We start from the raw sequence: 14,498 nt of genomic DNA, 5'->3' as shown, positions 1-14,498 counted from the left end.
CAATCCTATTTCACTTGCGCCTTTTCAATGTGGATTCTGCTTCGTCTGAAACAGACAGTAATTCTGAAAATTGCCTAACATTAAAAAATTGTCATATCACTCACTCAAAATGTGTAGTTTTGCACTACAAACCATTTCACTCATTCCAGAAAAGAAAATAAGGCACAGGGTTTTTTTCTAGTGCCCCTCCAGGTTTCCAATTTTTCCACTGGAAACATTTAAATAAAATACAACTACAATGTTTGGACCCATGTGTGTTTTGCTGTAGGTGCATAGCCAGAACGGCAATATTATTTACAGCAGTCCGGAGACAGGATAGTTATACCCAATGGGTAAGACAGGTACAATTTTACAAAACGTAGGTTTTACAAACTTAGAGCTTTGTTCAAACTTGCCAAAGTAAACAGAATTTGGATGGCATACTCTCAACTGTTCTTGAAGGGCAGGTTTGTTTAGTACAACAGTATTGCTGTGAATGAATTAAAACAGAAAGCAAAACAGATTACTGTATGGTCATATTAGTGCATTTACCTAATAACTGCACCAAATTTGGATGCTTGATTTCCTTCATAACAGAAGCTTCTTTCAAGAATTCTTCCACTTCCATTGTATCTTCCTGAAAGTGAAAACAACTGCAATTAATTTAAATAGAAAGTATGGAATAGACTTCAATGGCATTTGCCAAAAAAAGAACACAACAGTAGAAGAGTAAGCCACAATTAAAAGGGAAGGCAACTTAAAAGGAAGGAATGATTCAAGTTACTGAAAATGTTTGCCAACTTGTCACACAAAGCTTTGAGTTAGGATTAGTAAAGCAGGTATTTGAAAAAATAATAATCCCAAAACAAATTAAAAAGAACACACAGACACAAAAATACAACAACTCAATCTAAAAGCCAGCAGTAAAACAGAAAGCAAACCCTAACCCAAAAAATTTAATCTGATTAAATTATACCTGAAAGCCTATACCAGCCTGAAATTAATCTGCTAAAAGCAGGTGTAAACAGCTAATATCTTACAGTTTGTTTAACAAGGAAGGTATAAGTATATTTCCCATGGAAGGGAGTTTCATGATAGCACCACCACTGAGAAGCCCCTGTCTCTTGTACCCACCAACTGTGAGTCGCAGGGCCTCCATGGATGATCTCATGTGGGTGCAGGCAGACCTTCAAATAACACCATCTCTCTATTTATTTAATACTAGTGTTGTCCAGCCCATTAAATAAACGGGCGCTAGAACATATGTGAGCGCTGCGTGGAGCACCGGATCGAGGAGCCGGTCTGCAGAGTCAGCGCCATGCTGGATTGAGGAGGCGATGCTCCGTGCGGCGTTGCTGGGCGCTGACTCTGCAGACCGGCTCCTCGATCCGGTGCTCCGCGCAGCGCTGATCAGCGCCGACCCGGCAGGCCGCCGGATCAAGGAAGCGGCCTGCTGGGTCGGCACCCAGCAGCGCTGCACAGAGCACTGGTCTGCAGAGTCAGCGCCCAGCAGCGCCGCACGGAGCATCACCTCCTCAATCCAGGACGGCGTTGCTGGGCGCTGACTCTGCAGACCGGCTCCTCGATCTGGTGCTCTGTGCAGCGCTGCTGGGTGCCGACCCGGCAAGCCGCTTCCTTGATCCGGCGGCCTGCTGGGTCGGCGCTGATCAGCGCTGCGCGGAACACCAGATCGAGGAGCTGGTCTGCACTCAGCGCCCAGCATTGCCGCACGGAGCATCGCCTCCTCAATCCAGCACGGCGTTGCTGGGCACTGACTCTGCAGACCGGCTCCTCGATCCGGTGCTCCCGGGACCTCTCCTTCCTGTCGGCGGCAGGGGGACAGGAACGAAGGAGGAGAAAGCAGCCCTTTCTCCTCCTTCCTTCCTCTCCCACAGCCGCCAACAGGAAGGAGACATCCCGGGGTTTGGAGAAGCGCTTGCGCAGCGCTTCTCCGAACCCCGGGACCTGTCCTTGCTGGACGCACACACACACACGCTCCCCCCCCGCCCTGCCGCCAACACTCAGTCTGGCCGGGAGCGGCGGTTGGCGGCCGCAGGGAAATGGTAGGTGGGGGGGAGCGTGTGCGTGTGTGCGTCCAGTCTCTGCGTCCAATCCCTGCGTCCGTGGGGCACATGCGCAGTAGCGCGGACACAAGAACTGGACGCAGAGACACTTGCACTTTATTATACAGTAATACCTCGGGTTCCGAACGCGATCCGTTCTGGATCGCAGTTCGTAACCCGAATAGTTCGTAACCCGAACGCGATGGGCGCCGCCATTTTGCGCATGCGCAAAGCGTGATTTTCGCGATTTTCACGCTTTGCGCAGATCGCGCGATCGCACGCGCGCCGCTTCTGCGCACACGCGCGGGGCGAAAAAACTTCCAGGTTTGCGCAGTTCGTAACCCGAACTGTTCGCAAACCGAGGTGGTCGTAACCCGAGGTACGACTGTATAGGATACTGCATGATGCAGGGGGTATGGGGTGTTAGGAGATGGGTAGTACCTCTGGTGGGGGACACGTCATGCTCCTTCTAGGGTAGTTTGTGCACCTTTGGTCCCCACCCTGCACTCGGCTCATCTGTAGTTCCAAGAAGCTTTCAGCATGGAACAACGGGCCACACCCCAGGAACAGCTTTGACTATAATCAGCTAAACCAGATGAGGGTAGCCCATGTGTCTCAAACCCTCGGTGGGTTAGGGACTTCACCTGTATGCAAAAACAGGCTCTGCCAGATTGAGTGAATGAGATCAATAGTGGGTCCAGCAGTCAAAAGGGTGGTTTCTGCACATGCTGTAGAGAGAGGTGATGGGCTGATGGTGCTTGTCAACCTGGGAAGGTAGCCCATCTAGGAGAAGGAAAACTCTGAGCCTAAACACCCGAGGTATCTCTGGGAGAAGAAAAGGCTAAGGAGTAAACCCTACTCAAAACCGGAGTGGTCTCTCTAAGCAGTTGGATGGCACCTTGTGTGTCTCCTTCTGGCACCTCCTGCAAGCAAGCTGGTGCCAAACGTATCACTCTGATTTCCTTTGGACCACATCAGTGAGGCTGAGAGGGGGGGTCTTGTCGTCTGGGCAGCCTAGGACCTCCAGGCACACTGCCCAGTCTTGTGCCTTGGGGAGGTCACTTCGGTACTGCTAATACAGAAAAAAACAACACGGTTTGATTTCACCCCTGGAGGGGCACTCCATAATCTCTTGAGACAGACAGGTGCCAACAGCTGCTTGATGCCAAAACTGGCTTATAAATGATTTACAAGTATAAAAACCGATCAAACGAGCATTAAAATATAAAGACAATTCCTTAGCAACATACCTTGAGTGTTTTCACAGCAACTGTGAGATTGTATTTCTTCCATACCCCAACATACACTTCTCCATACTGTCCTCCACCAAGTTTGTGCTTCATAGTGATATCAGTCCGTTCCATCTCCCACTTATCATGGATGGGAGAGACTCCATAGACTGTGGGCTTATTGCACTTTGGTGCTGGGTAGTGCAAGGTTGTCACCAAGCCATCAGCTACTGTCGAGTGATGGTGAACTAGCTCCGCCAGAGTATTGAAACGGCTCTCGGCTGTCACATACACCTGTTAAAGAGGGATTGAAGAGCTGGTATGAATCGGACAAAAGGAAGAAGTTGTGAATGTCCAGAAAGGGACTGGGGAGGAAAACTCGGGTTTCCCCAGAAGCATGAAACAGAAAAATGGGAAGGTAAGCAAACACAAAAATCCTCTTATGAAATATTTTCTCCTTTAAAAATGATCAGAGAAACGACGTTTTAATGTAAGATTGTTATAGTCAAATCACTCCACTGCAAATCTCTCAGATACAAGATTCACAAATATTGCTGGACCCCATCATTCCTGACTAGTGATGTTAAATTCTCAAGAATAACCTTTTGGAGAATATTCTCAATTAATGAGAATATTAGAGAATTTTTAATTAAAATTGGATAATATTCATTTTGATGCATTTTAAGGTGATGGAACCAGTAATTGTCATGTTAAGGTTTGTTATAGGAAACTCAGTAGTTAAATCATATTATACTCTTCCATTAGAACACGTACATGTTATAGGACAAGTAAAAAAAAATACAATTGGCACGTTAAGGTTTGATTCAAGTAAATTCAGGAATAGGCTGTCTTGTGCTTCTAATAGCTCTAACACTTAATATTATCATTATATGATAATATATTTCAGAAATGTCAATCTCTGGTAAATGGCACCTTGTACCATTGAATGGCACTGCAAAAACCAGTTACTGGCACTAAATAAAGATATAGAAGCATCAACTGTTTAAATCAAGGCCACCTCACATGCTGTTACACATAACTGTATAGGCCTAGGTACTTAAAGCGTATAAAGCATTAAAGCTACTTTCTGTAAAAAAATAAAAAAATAAAAAAATCACACTGTATGGCCAAGGGTATAGAATTGCTAAGAATACGGTCACACCAAAATAGGGAAAAGGCTATTACATATATCGTAGTTGAAATACATATGAATTCAAATGTTCATCAAATTAAATGAATAGCATTTTTAAAACTTTTTTTAAAAAATGTTTTCTGTAGCTCACATTTCAGAACTGCCAATGGTAATGTAACTGGATCAAAAAAAAATCATTATTCATTACTTACACTGGCAATATCACAGCTTGACTTATTATTTACTAGATTTTTTAAAATGTGGGTTGTAAAACTGGTTCTTACATTAGAATTTACAGTTTGTGGAGAATATTCCTGGAGAATTTTCTAGCAGAGAATATTCTCACCTCACATCACTATTCCTGACCATTGGCAATGTTGGCTGGGGTTAATGGGAGATGTGGTCCAATGACACTTGGAGGTAAAAAAGGTAAAGGACCCCTGGATGGTTAAGTCCAGTCAAAGGCGACTATGGGGTTGCAGCGCTTGTCTCACTTTCAGGCTGAGGGAGCCAACGTTTGTGCACAGACACAACATTGGCTACCCCCATCTACACATTGCTTGAGCATCCTCCAGACCAGGAGTGGGGAACTGGTAACGTTTGTCCACAGACAGCATTCTGGATCATGTGGCCAGCAGGATTAAACTGCTTCAGGCGCAAGAGGACACTGTGACAAGTGCCAGAGCACACGGAAACTCTGTTTACCTTCCTGCTGCAGTGGTACCTGTTTATCTACTTGCATTGCTAGGGTGACAGAAGCTGGGACAGACCAACGGGAGGTCACCACCGTCATGCAGATTCGAACCGCCGACCTTCCGATCACCAAGCCCAAGAGACTCAGTGGTTTAGACCACAGCGCCACCCACGTCCCTTGTGGCGCACTGGACCTGTCCAGTGGCCAGATCCTTATCTCCACACACACACACCCTCCATGGGACAAGTATGACAGGTGTGCCACCCTCCTCTCAATCACCTGACACCACAATGACATCAGGTGACCAGCTTTTGCCCACATGGTTTGAAATGCCTAGGCAGAAAGGATGTGCTAAAGTTTGGGAAGTGCTGCCCATGGATGAATGCAGGCACTGCTGATAAAGCCCCTTTTACCCAAGCCATGTATGACGACATCATCTATAATGTTGGGTGTAGAGCAGGTTAGTTGGACTAGATGAAACAGCCTCACGGGCCAAATGGGGACATGTGGTGGGCCTATTCAGGCCAATGGGCTGAAGGTTTCCTACCCGTTTTGTGCTCCAGGTAATGATCTGAGGAACCATGAGCATTCACCTACTGACTCTGTTCACACCTAACGCTGAGCTGCGGCTTAACACAGACATTCCCAGGAACCATGCATGGCGTCTGCTGTTCCTAGCATGGAGCAAGGGGGCAAGCAGAGGCCGATCATCAAGACTGGGTAATTGCTGGGTAAGGTCTGGCATTACAGTGCAATGTAGCTACGCAAATCTGTCGCTTAAAGCAATGACAACCGGCTGTTTCCAGGTGTCTTTGCTTCAAACAGCAATGAAGGCAGAACCTTTTTAATAAAAAGAATGGGTTTCCCTTGAGGATTTACCTTGCCATCCACGGTGGTATTGATCCTGTAGTGGTAAACACGGCCCTCGTACCTGAGTGAGATGGACAGTTGCCCTGGGCTGCTCTCACTTTCCCGAACTAGGAAGCTGCCATTAATGAGGCTGCTCAGCAGATACTCAGCTGCACTGCGTGAAACTGGCCCATGATACCAGGAATGCTTCTCCAGGCTGTTCACTGGGGTGATGTAGTTACTTGGAACCCACCCTTGACCATTCTTGGAGCGTACTTCACTCCATTCACCGTTCTGGTTGTAGCCAAGTACGCGTAGCTTCTCACCTGAAGCATAAGAGGAGAAAATTCCAAGTGGGTCAAATGTGATTGATAATATTTAATCTGCCCTGCCAAGAAATGGGGGAAGACAGAACAAAGTACTCAAGAAAGGCCACCTGCTCAGGCTAGAGACAGGAAATAAACTGGAGTCTATCCAGCATGGCTGTGGGAGGAGCGAAAAGATTATTAACAATTTCCTGTCTTCTCAGGGGACTGGGCAGCTTAATCCTTTCTGGCGGATTTTTTTTTTTTACCCTATGTCCTTGTGGTTTAAACATGATTGAAGACCTCATACATATTTGTCCTTTATATAACTGGTTGTGGGAACAGTATTCGGGACAAACTTTAGCAGATTTTTGAAGAGGTATGTCCACAGGGCAGAAATTTGGGGATCACCAACCTGGCACATGTGAAGGTCATCTGTGGTTCCTGCAGGCACAGCAATCCTCAAGTAATTTCTTTTTTTACATCATTTCTATACCACTTTACATTTCCATTAAAAAAACCCCTACCTCTTTATATCCCCCCCCCAAAAAAAAACCCCACTTCTAAGCATCAAATAAAACATGACAAAGTATGGAAGTTAAAATACAAATACAAATAAATACAAAAATAGGAGTGTCAGCGTTTCTCCCTAGTTATTTTCCTGATATGGAATTCTGAATTTCTGCATGCAGCTATCAAAGGCACAGGAGCCTTGACTGGGAAAACCAGGTGACTGTGTCACTCCCTCAGTTCTGTTTGGCACCACTGCTTTCCAGTTATGCTTCCTTCCTCCCCACCCTCTGGAAATGAGACAGCAGTGCAGAGCAGTTGCTTGAGCTGGGAGAGATGGTGCTTTTGTACTCTGGTTAGTTTGCAAGGATGTTTAGGGTGGATGGGAGAGGCAGGGCGGCTTCCCCACTCGCCTTTGATGTCTGCTGGCCACACAGAACTGGAAGCAAGCACCTACTTTGCCCTTGGAGGGGCTTCCCTGAATGTGTGTGGAGTTGTTTAAGTATGCTTTGTGTGTGTGTGTAATTGACGGAAATGCACTGGGCAGAGAGGGAGAGACAGATGCATGTGTAATCCGTGGGGTGAGGGTGGGGAGGCATGTTTTTGTTATGTGTGATCTGCAAGAGACAGGGAGAAATGCACTTGGACAGAGAGGGAGAGGTGTGAGAGAAAGGAGCATGTTTGCGTGTGCTTTGTAAGTGTGCAGTGCATGTCTGCAAGAAGAAGTGTAGTGAAGCCACCTTGTGTATTGTCCCTAGTGCTACAGACTCTTCCCTCTTATTGGACAGCAACATCATCATCTCAGTCTCCATAGGAGCATCACTGTACTGCTGCCCCAGAGTCAGAACAATATCATACATCTTTGCATGCATCCCCTCCCCAGAAGATGGCTTGGCTTACCTTTGGTGATGCTCAGTGTGTTGTCACCACTCGCTACAAAATCATAAAGTGCAACAAAAAGATTGGGGTCGCTCTCAGTGGTTCCTAAGAGGTTCTCTTTGGAGCTCCACCTGATGGCTTCATTCAGTGCCTGGGGTTCTGTGTCACAACCATAGGGGCGGTGCAGAGCCTCTGAGGAAAAAGAAAGAATATGTTTGTTTAGTATTCATATTTAAAATCCATGGGCACACTGAATTTGGTCCTGAGCAGCAAATGGAAACAAATATTTTTAGGTGTAACTCAGCAACAAGAGCAATGCAAGATATTTTGGTGCTTGAAGCAAAAGAATGTAAAGGACACCTCCTCTGCTCACTAATATGAAGCATGACTTGGTAGGAAATTATTGTGCACAAGCCCCAGGGAAATGGATAAGAGTTGGGGCCCATGGATTACATTTCTCCTGTTCTGCTGCTCTTAGTAGCACTCAAAATCCGCTGCCTGGGGCACTTGCCTTCTTTGCCAGCTAGATAAGCTTCCTTTGCCAAATAACAAAGCAGGCGCCAAGAAGCTAACTGAGCAGAGCTTCAGGCAATTGGCAAAGGAGCCACAATCTTACCTATTACTTCTCCTGAGGTCACATGACCAACCACAAGTGCAGGTAAGACGGTGACAAAAGTGTCATTTACAGCATGCAGCCAAGCTGGTGCCAAATGTATTGCTCTGCTTTTATTTGGACCACACCAGCAAGGCAGCCCAGGACCTCCATAGATACTGCCCAGGCTTGCACCCCAGAGATGCAGCAAATGCAACAGTTACAAGTTACCAGGCTCTGTAGCCCCAGCGAGTGCTGTGATTCTCCGGCAGCTTGGCTTTGCCCCCAGAGGTGCACTCCATTGTCTTTTGAGACAAACGGATGCCAACAGCATGCATTTACAGCATATGGAAAGGGATTTAATCCAAACAGGTCAAAAAGAAATGGGGGGGGGGCTATTTATATTTCAAGAAATACTCCCTGTGATTGTATACTTTAAAAGGCAATAATCTAAGTCAATGCATTGGTTGATGAGACCATAAACACAACCTCGGAACTGTTTCATTACTGATATGCCAAGCTCCCCAAATTTCATGCTGGGCAAAGCAAGCTTCAGCTTTCTCTTTGCTTTAAGGCCTGAACTTCTTAAACCATCAAATCAAATTTCAAGTTCAAAGGGAAGTACTGTACAGCTCTGACCCAGATTAGACACAGATCCCCCCCACCAATAGCAACAGTTGATCTTTGTCAATTTGAATGAAATAAAATATTGCAAGCTCTTTTTAACAAAAATGAGTAAACAAGCGGCCCCATTTGATATACATTGTACCTCGGAAGTCAAATTGAATCCGTTCCAGAAGTCCGTTCGACTTCCAAAACGTTCAGAAACCAAAGTGTGGCTTCTGATTAGCTGTAGGAAGCTCCTGCAGCCAATCTGAAGCCACAGAAGCCCCATTGGATGTTCGGCTTCCAAAAAATAATTCGCAAACCGGAACACTCACTTCCGGGTTTGTGGCGTTCAGGAGCCAAAACGTTTGATAACTAAGCTGTTCAAAAACCAAGGTAAAACTGTATGGCTAAATCAGGCACCACAGCAAAAACATTCAACTGCCATGTTAAGTGAAAACACTCTAAAGCAGAGGTTTTCAACCTTTTTGAGTCCACGGCTCCCTTGACCAACTATATTCTTTCTGTGGCACCCCTGTGGGGCTCAGGAGCCCAGTTATGACACCCCTTGCCCGCAGAGCTGGCAGCCTCACACTCTTTTTCAAACACCCTCCTATGCGGAGTGTTCCCTCAGCCTCCTCTCCTCTCTCCTTGGGAGTCCTCTGGGTAGCTGCTGCTGCCACCCCTGGTCTCTGAGCTGCCCACCTCAAAGAGAGGTGCTTCCTCACACTGCCCCACAGGGGCCTGGGACTTGTCTGTCCATTCCCAACAGCAAGGGCTGCCAGACTGGTCTGCTGGGCTCCCTCGCCTACTTGCTTGCTTACTCCGAGACTGCCTCAACTCCTGGCAACCAGCACCCTCTGACCAGCCCCAGAGGCACCATTTGCCTCCACAGCTTGTGGCCAGGTCTGCTGCAACAAAAAAGCTGTGCAAGCCTTGGGAGGGAGAGATGCGAGAGGGCATCAGAGGCGGGAGGGAAGGGAAGAGAGACAGAGGCCAGTGTTGCCCATGGCACCCCTGACCATCATTCAAGGCACCCCAGGGTGTCACGGCACACTGGTTGAAAACCACCGCCCTAAAGTAAGAGCAGAACATGAAGGCAGACACATTCAACCAAGGTCAGGTAGCTCATTCACTAGTTGAACATGACATTTGCCGTAGATTAACCTAATGGAAAGATTGCTCACCTAACAGCTGCTACACCCAAGGTGCTACACCTCAATTCCTCTGATGATGGTAGCAGCAAGAAACAGTGAAGAGACGTGATGGGTGAAGGAAAGAAGCATGAGCAATGATGCAAAAGAGGCACAGAGCCAATCCCCACTCAAAGCTCCCAATATCAAGAACTAGCTCTGGACTAGAGCAAACCAGCACCAGCAAGCCTCTTATAGCCTAGTCAACTTCAGCTCTGCCATAGAAGAACACATGAAGAGACCTTGTGGTCTCTTCCAACTCTATGATTCTATGAAAGCAAGGTACGTATAAAGCCCAAAAGGAAGTTGGAGCAGTAGCATGCCACCTGCGGCTGCTTGTTTCAGAGTCTGAAGCAACACTGCTCACATAAAGCCATTTCTAATCCTATGCAGTGTCATGATCAAGAGCATTCTTATAGCTGATTTTTAGGTATTACTTTCAGGAATGTTCATGCTATCCACAAACGAGGAGCTAAACCACTCCCCTGCATTAATGATAATGTTAGCAAGAGGGCATGCACACACTGCCTTCATCAGCTACAGTAAGGCATTGAAGAAATCCAACTCCCACAAAAGATTAGAGATAAAAACCAGCTGTTTGCTTACAACAGCATATCACAGTGGGAGGAGGGAATGCAATTCCATCATCAGTTGCATTGCCAAGTTACATCCTAGAATCATAGATGGAAGAGACCACAAGGGCCATCCAGTCCAACCCCCTGCCAAGCAGGAAACACCATCAAAGTATTCCTGACAGATGGCTGTCAAGCCTCTGCTTAAAGACCTCCAGAGAAGGAGACTCCACCACACTCCTTGGTAGCATATTCCACTGCTGAACAGCTCTTACTGTCAGGAAGTTCTTCCTAATGTTTAGGTGGAATCTTCTTTCTTGTAGTTTGAATCCATTGCTCCGTGTACGCTTCTCTGGAGCAGCAGAAAACAACCTTTCTCCCTCCTCTATATGACATCCTTTTATATATTTGAACATGGCTATCATATCACCCCTTAACCTTCTCTTCTCCAGGCTAAACATACCCAGCTCCCTAAGCTGTTCCTCATAAGGCATTGTTTCCAGTCCTTTGACCATTTTGGTTGCCCTCAAGTTTGCCCATCCCCAAATTTCAGCCCTCCAGATGTTTTGAACTACAATTCCCATCACCCCTGACCACTAGTCCTGTTAACTAGGAATCATGGGAGTTGTAGGCCAAAACATCTGGAGGGCTGCAGTTTGGGGATGCCTGATCTAGATGCTATACTCCTATTGATGCAGCCTAGAATTGCATTGGCTTTTTTAGCTGCTGCATCACATTGTTGACTCATGTCAAGTTTGTGGTCTACCAAGACTCCTAGATCCTTTTCACATGTACTGTTCTCAAGCCAGGTGTCACCCATCCTGTATTTGTGCCTTTCATTTGTTTTACCCAAGTGTAGTACTTTACATTTCTCCCTGTTAAAATTCATCTTGTTTGCTTTGGCCCAGTTGTCTAATCTGTTAATGTCATTTTGAAGTGTGATCCTGTCCTCTGGGGTATTAGCCACCCCTCCCAATTTCGTGTCATCTGCAAACTTGATCAGGATGCCTTCAAGACCATCATCCAAGTCATTGATAAAGATGTTGAATAAGACTGGGCCCAAGGCAGAACCCTGTAGCACCTCACTAGTCACTTCTCTCCAGGATGAAGAGGAGTCATTGATGAGCACCTTTTGGGTTTTGTCAATCAGCCAGTTACAAATCCATTGAATGGTAGCATTGTCTAGCCCGCATTTTATCAGCTTCTTTACTAGAATATCATGGGGCACCTTGTCAAAGGCCTCCTTTTTTATTGTGCTTTTCCCCATGCTCTTTATTCTCCTCATTCCTTATGCAATTTGAGTCTCCAATTGGCTGGAGATTACTTCTCACCATAACAGAAACATCAAGCAAAAGCAGCCTGTGAGCACCCCCAAATATGGGAATCTAAAAATCAAACCCCACACAGTGTTAATTTTAAGAACCAGAGCAACTTAAGTCCCCAGTTCTTACAGAGGTGAAGTACAGTCATATGCAGTTCCTGCTTTCCAAACATACCTCTCAAATCAGATAAAGTTGGTTTAGAAGCCTCCTCAGAAAAGGAACACAGTTGCTCAGCATTCTCTTTGCCAAAACTGCTTGAGTGAAGAAGAACTGTCCCCAGGATCATGTTGCTTCTTACCGAAAGCCAACACACAACTGCCTAGCACAAATCAGAATGCTTTTCCCTGGGACATGGCGAGCTACATGTGACTCCTACTAAAGAGGATAAGGGCCAACAGGAGAAAGCAGGACTGTTGCCGTGGGAGGCAACGCAAGTGAGCAAAGCATTCCTCTTTTCAGCAACTGGAAGCTTTAAGAAATGTGATGCTTTCCAACAATTAGAAGGCAGGGAACAAACCGCAAATTGAAACGTTCCTGGAACCGACAGGCTGTAACAATGAAAGCTTATTCATTCTTGGATGACAGTTAAGATTGCTTGATGGGAAGGAATGTTTTCCACAGCATAGTTGAGCAATGCATATTAACACACGCAGACTTTTTCCAACACGTGAACAACTACGTCAGCATGCTTGACAACTATCCTTGAAGAGCCAAGATTTAGTCTCAAGTTATATTCCTAGATCAATTCTGTTGCAAAAAAGTTTATTTACTGACTGTGATGAGTCCAAGCAAGCAACCAGGTGATATTTTTTGTCTTTTGCAAAGGACAAACTCCTGGCTCCAGCTATCCCATCTGCTTGGCTTTCACAATGGATGCAAAGAATCTCATTTGATTGATAATGGGATTGTCAGTCAACAGGGGGTGGTTAAGCACCCCTTAAATCTGGTGGTGTATGGAAGTGTCTCATTCAACTAGCAGAATAGGCAAATGAATAATCATTCATTGCAAAAGGGAATTATTTTCCACCTGCACACCAAACTCACTTTCTCCTCTACTTGCTGGCTCTTCTTCAAGCTCAAAAGAAAAAAGTTAATGCATTAATTATATCAACGTCAGCAAAAGAGTCAGAGTTACTTTTATTAGCCAAGAGGTCTGGAAAGGATGCATTTCTGAGGTTCAACTACCTCCATCCAAGATGACCCAAGCAGATTTGTTTTTTCTTAATTACATCTCTGTATTTTAAAAAAAATATTATGTTAAGTGATGACAAGACTGGACATTGACTCTTGCCCATGCAAAATGGATGATGTGCAAAATCACAGTGGTAAGCTGCTGAAGACACTCAGACAGCAGGGGTTAGAACTGAACAGCTGACAGCAGCAGGAAGAAAGCCTCTTCTGTAACTTGGAGCTGAAGGGAAAAATGTGTGTGCTGTAAAAGCACCTGCCACTGTCAGGGTGAATCATGAAGAGTTAGTGGCTGTGCACATGAGCTCCCCCCCCCTACCACAACATGAAAACTCCCCAGTCACAAATGGAAACCACACTCCTTTATGTGAAACTGAGCATAACTAAGTTATTGCAGGGGGTTGGACTAGACGACTCTTGGGATCCCTTCCAACTCTATGATTCTATGATGTCCATTCTTTATAACAATATTCAGAAGACAGAAAGGTTTCTCAAGGAAAGATAAAACCATGGTTTTGTGGCACAAGCATAAACGAGTCTGGGGATCAACACAACCCTGTCCTCCTCTGATGCAGTTTCTACATTAAGGGTAAAGGGACCCCTGACCATTAAGTCCAGTCGCGGACGACTCTGGGGTTGCGGCACTCATCTTGCTTTACTGGTCAAGGGAGCCGGCATACCGCTTCCGGGTCATGTGGCCAACATGACTAAGCCGCTTCTGGCGAAGCAGAGCAGCACACGGAAATGCTCTTTACCTTCCCGCCGGAGCGGTACCTATTTATCTACTTGCACTTTGACGTGCTTTCGAACTGCTAGCTTGGCAGGAGCAGGGACCAAGCAATGGGAGCTCACCCCGCCGTGGGGATTTGAACCGCCGACCTTCTGATCGGCAAGCCCTAGGCTCTGTAGTTTAGACCACAGTGCCACCCATGTCCCAGTTTCTACATTACTTGAACTCATAAACTGTGGCTATCACTAGCATTAAGTATGTTTTGTTCAAAATAAGCCCACTTTAGACAACAGAACAAACTATGGTTAAGTGGAAGCTTCCAAACTATTCCTTCTGTGAGAAACATACAAACCTGAGACTGACCTAGGTTTATTCACATCACGCCTAATTAAAGATGGGGAATCTCTGACTTACGGGCCAATCTTGACCTGCCAGGGGTTCACTTTGGCCTTACAGGTAATTTCCCCTAAACTACACCCATCCACTCATCAGCTGGTGTGCACAATGTACATCGTCTCCATAAGTACTGAGGGCTTAAATTATTCTGTTTTTTAAGATTAACACTTCTGAGAAGCACTTTAAGGCAACCTCCACATAAACATTTGCAAATCTCCCTTGTGCCCAAGAAACTTTAAATGTGAATAATTCTTTTTTA

General features: G+C 45.8%; 1 protein-coding gene across 6 annotated transcripts in view; it reads right to left on the bottom strand.

Moving 5' to 3' along the window:
• The window catches only part of ABL2 (ABL proto-oncogene 2, non-receptor tyrosine kinase), a 49,809-nt gene that overhangs the window by 13,485 nt on the left and 21,826 nt on the right, over positions 1–14,498 (bottom strand). For 4 of the 6 annotated variants that reach the window (XM_088673688.1, XM_088673689.1, XM_035121671.3 and 1 more), the window contains exons 2-5: positions 7,662–7,832; positions 5,977–6,272; positions 3,293–3,565; positions 532–616 (exon numbers count right to left, since the gene is read on the bottom strand). In XM_088673688.1, coding sequence (XP_088529814.1) covers positions 532–616; positions 3,293–3,565; positions 5,977–6,272; positions 7,662–7,832 — 825 coding nt within the window. Of the gene's footprint in view, positions 1–531; positions 617–3,292; positions 3,566–5,976; positions 6,273–7,661; positions 7,833–12,099; positions 12,371–14,498 lie in introns of those variants that run through there. The other 2 variants (XM_088673690.1, XM_035121675.3) reach the window with 1 other exon arrangement.

The sequence above is a fragment of the Zootoca vivipara genome, chromosome 7, assembly GCF_965207765.1.
Source record: "Zootoca vivipara chromosome 7, rZooViv2.hap1.1, whole genome shotgun sequence".
NCBI classification, from domain to species: domain Eukaryota; kingdom Metazoa; phylum Chordata; class Lepidosauria; order Squamata; family Lacertidae; genus Zootoca; species Zootoca vivipara.
The sequence above is the reverse complement of the archived record's forward strand: the minus strand, read 5'-3'. Positions and strand labels throughout refer to the sequence as shown.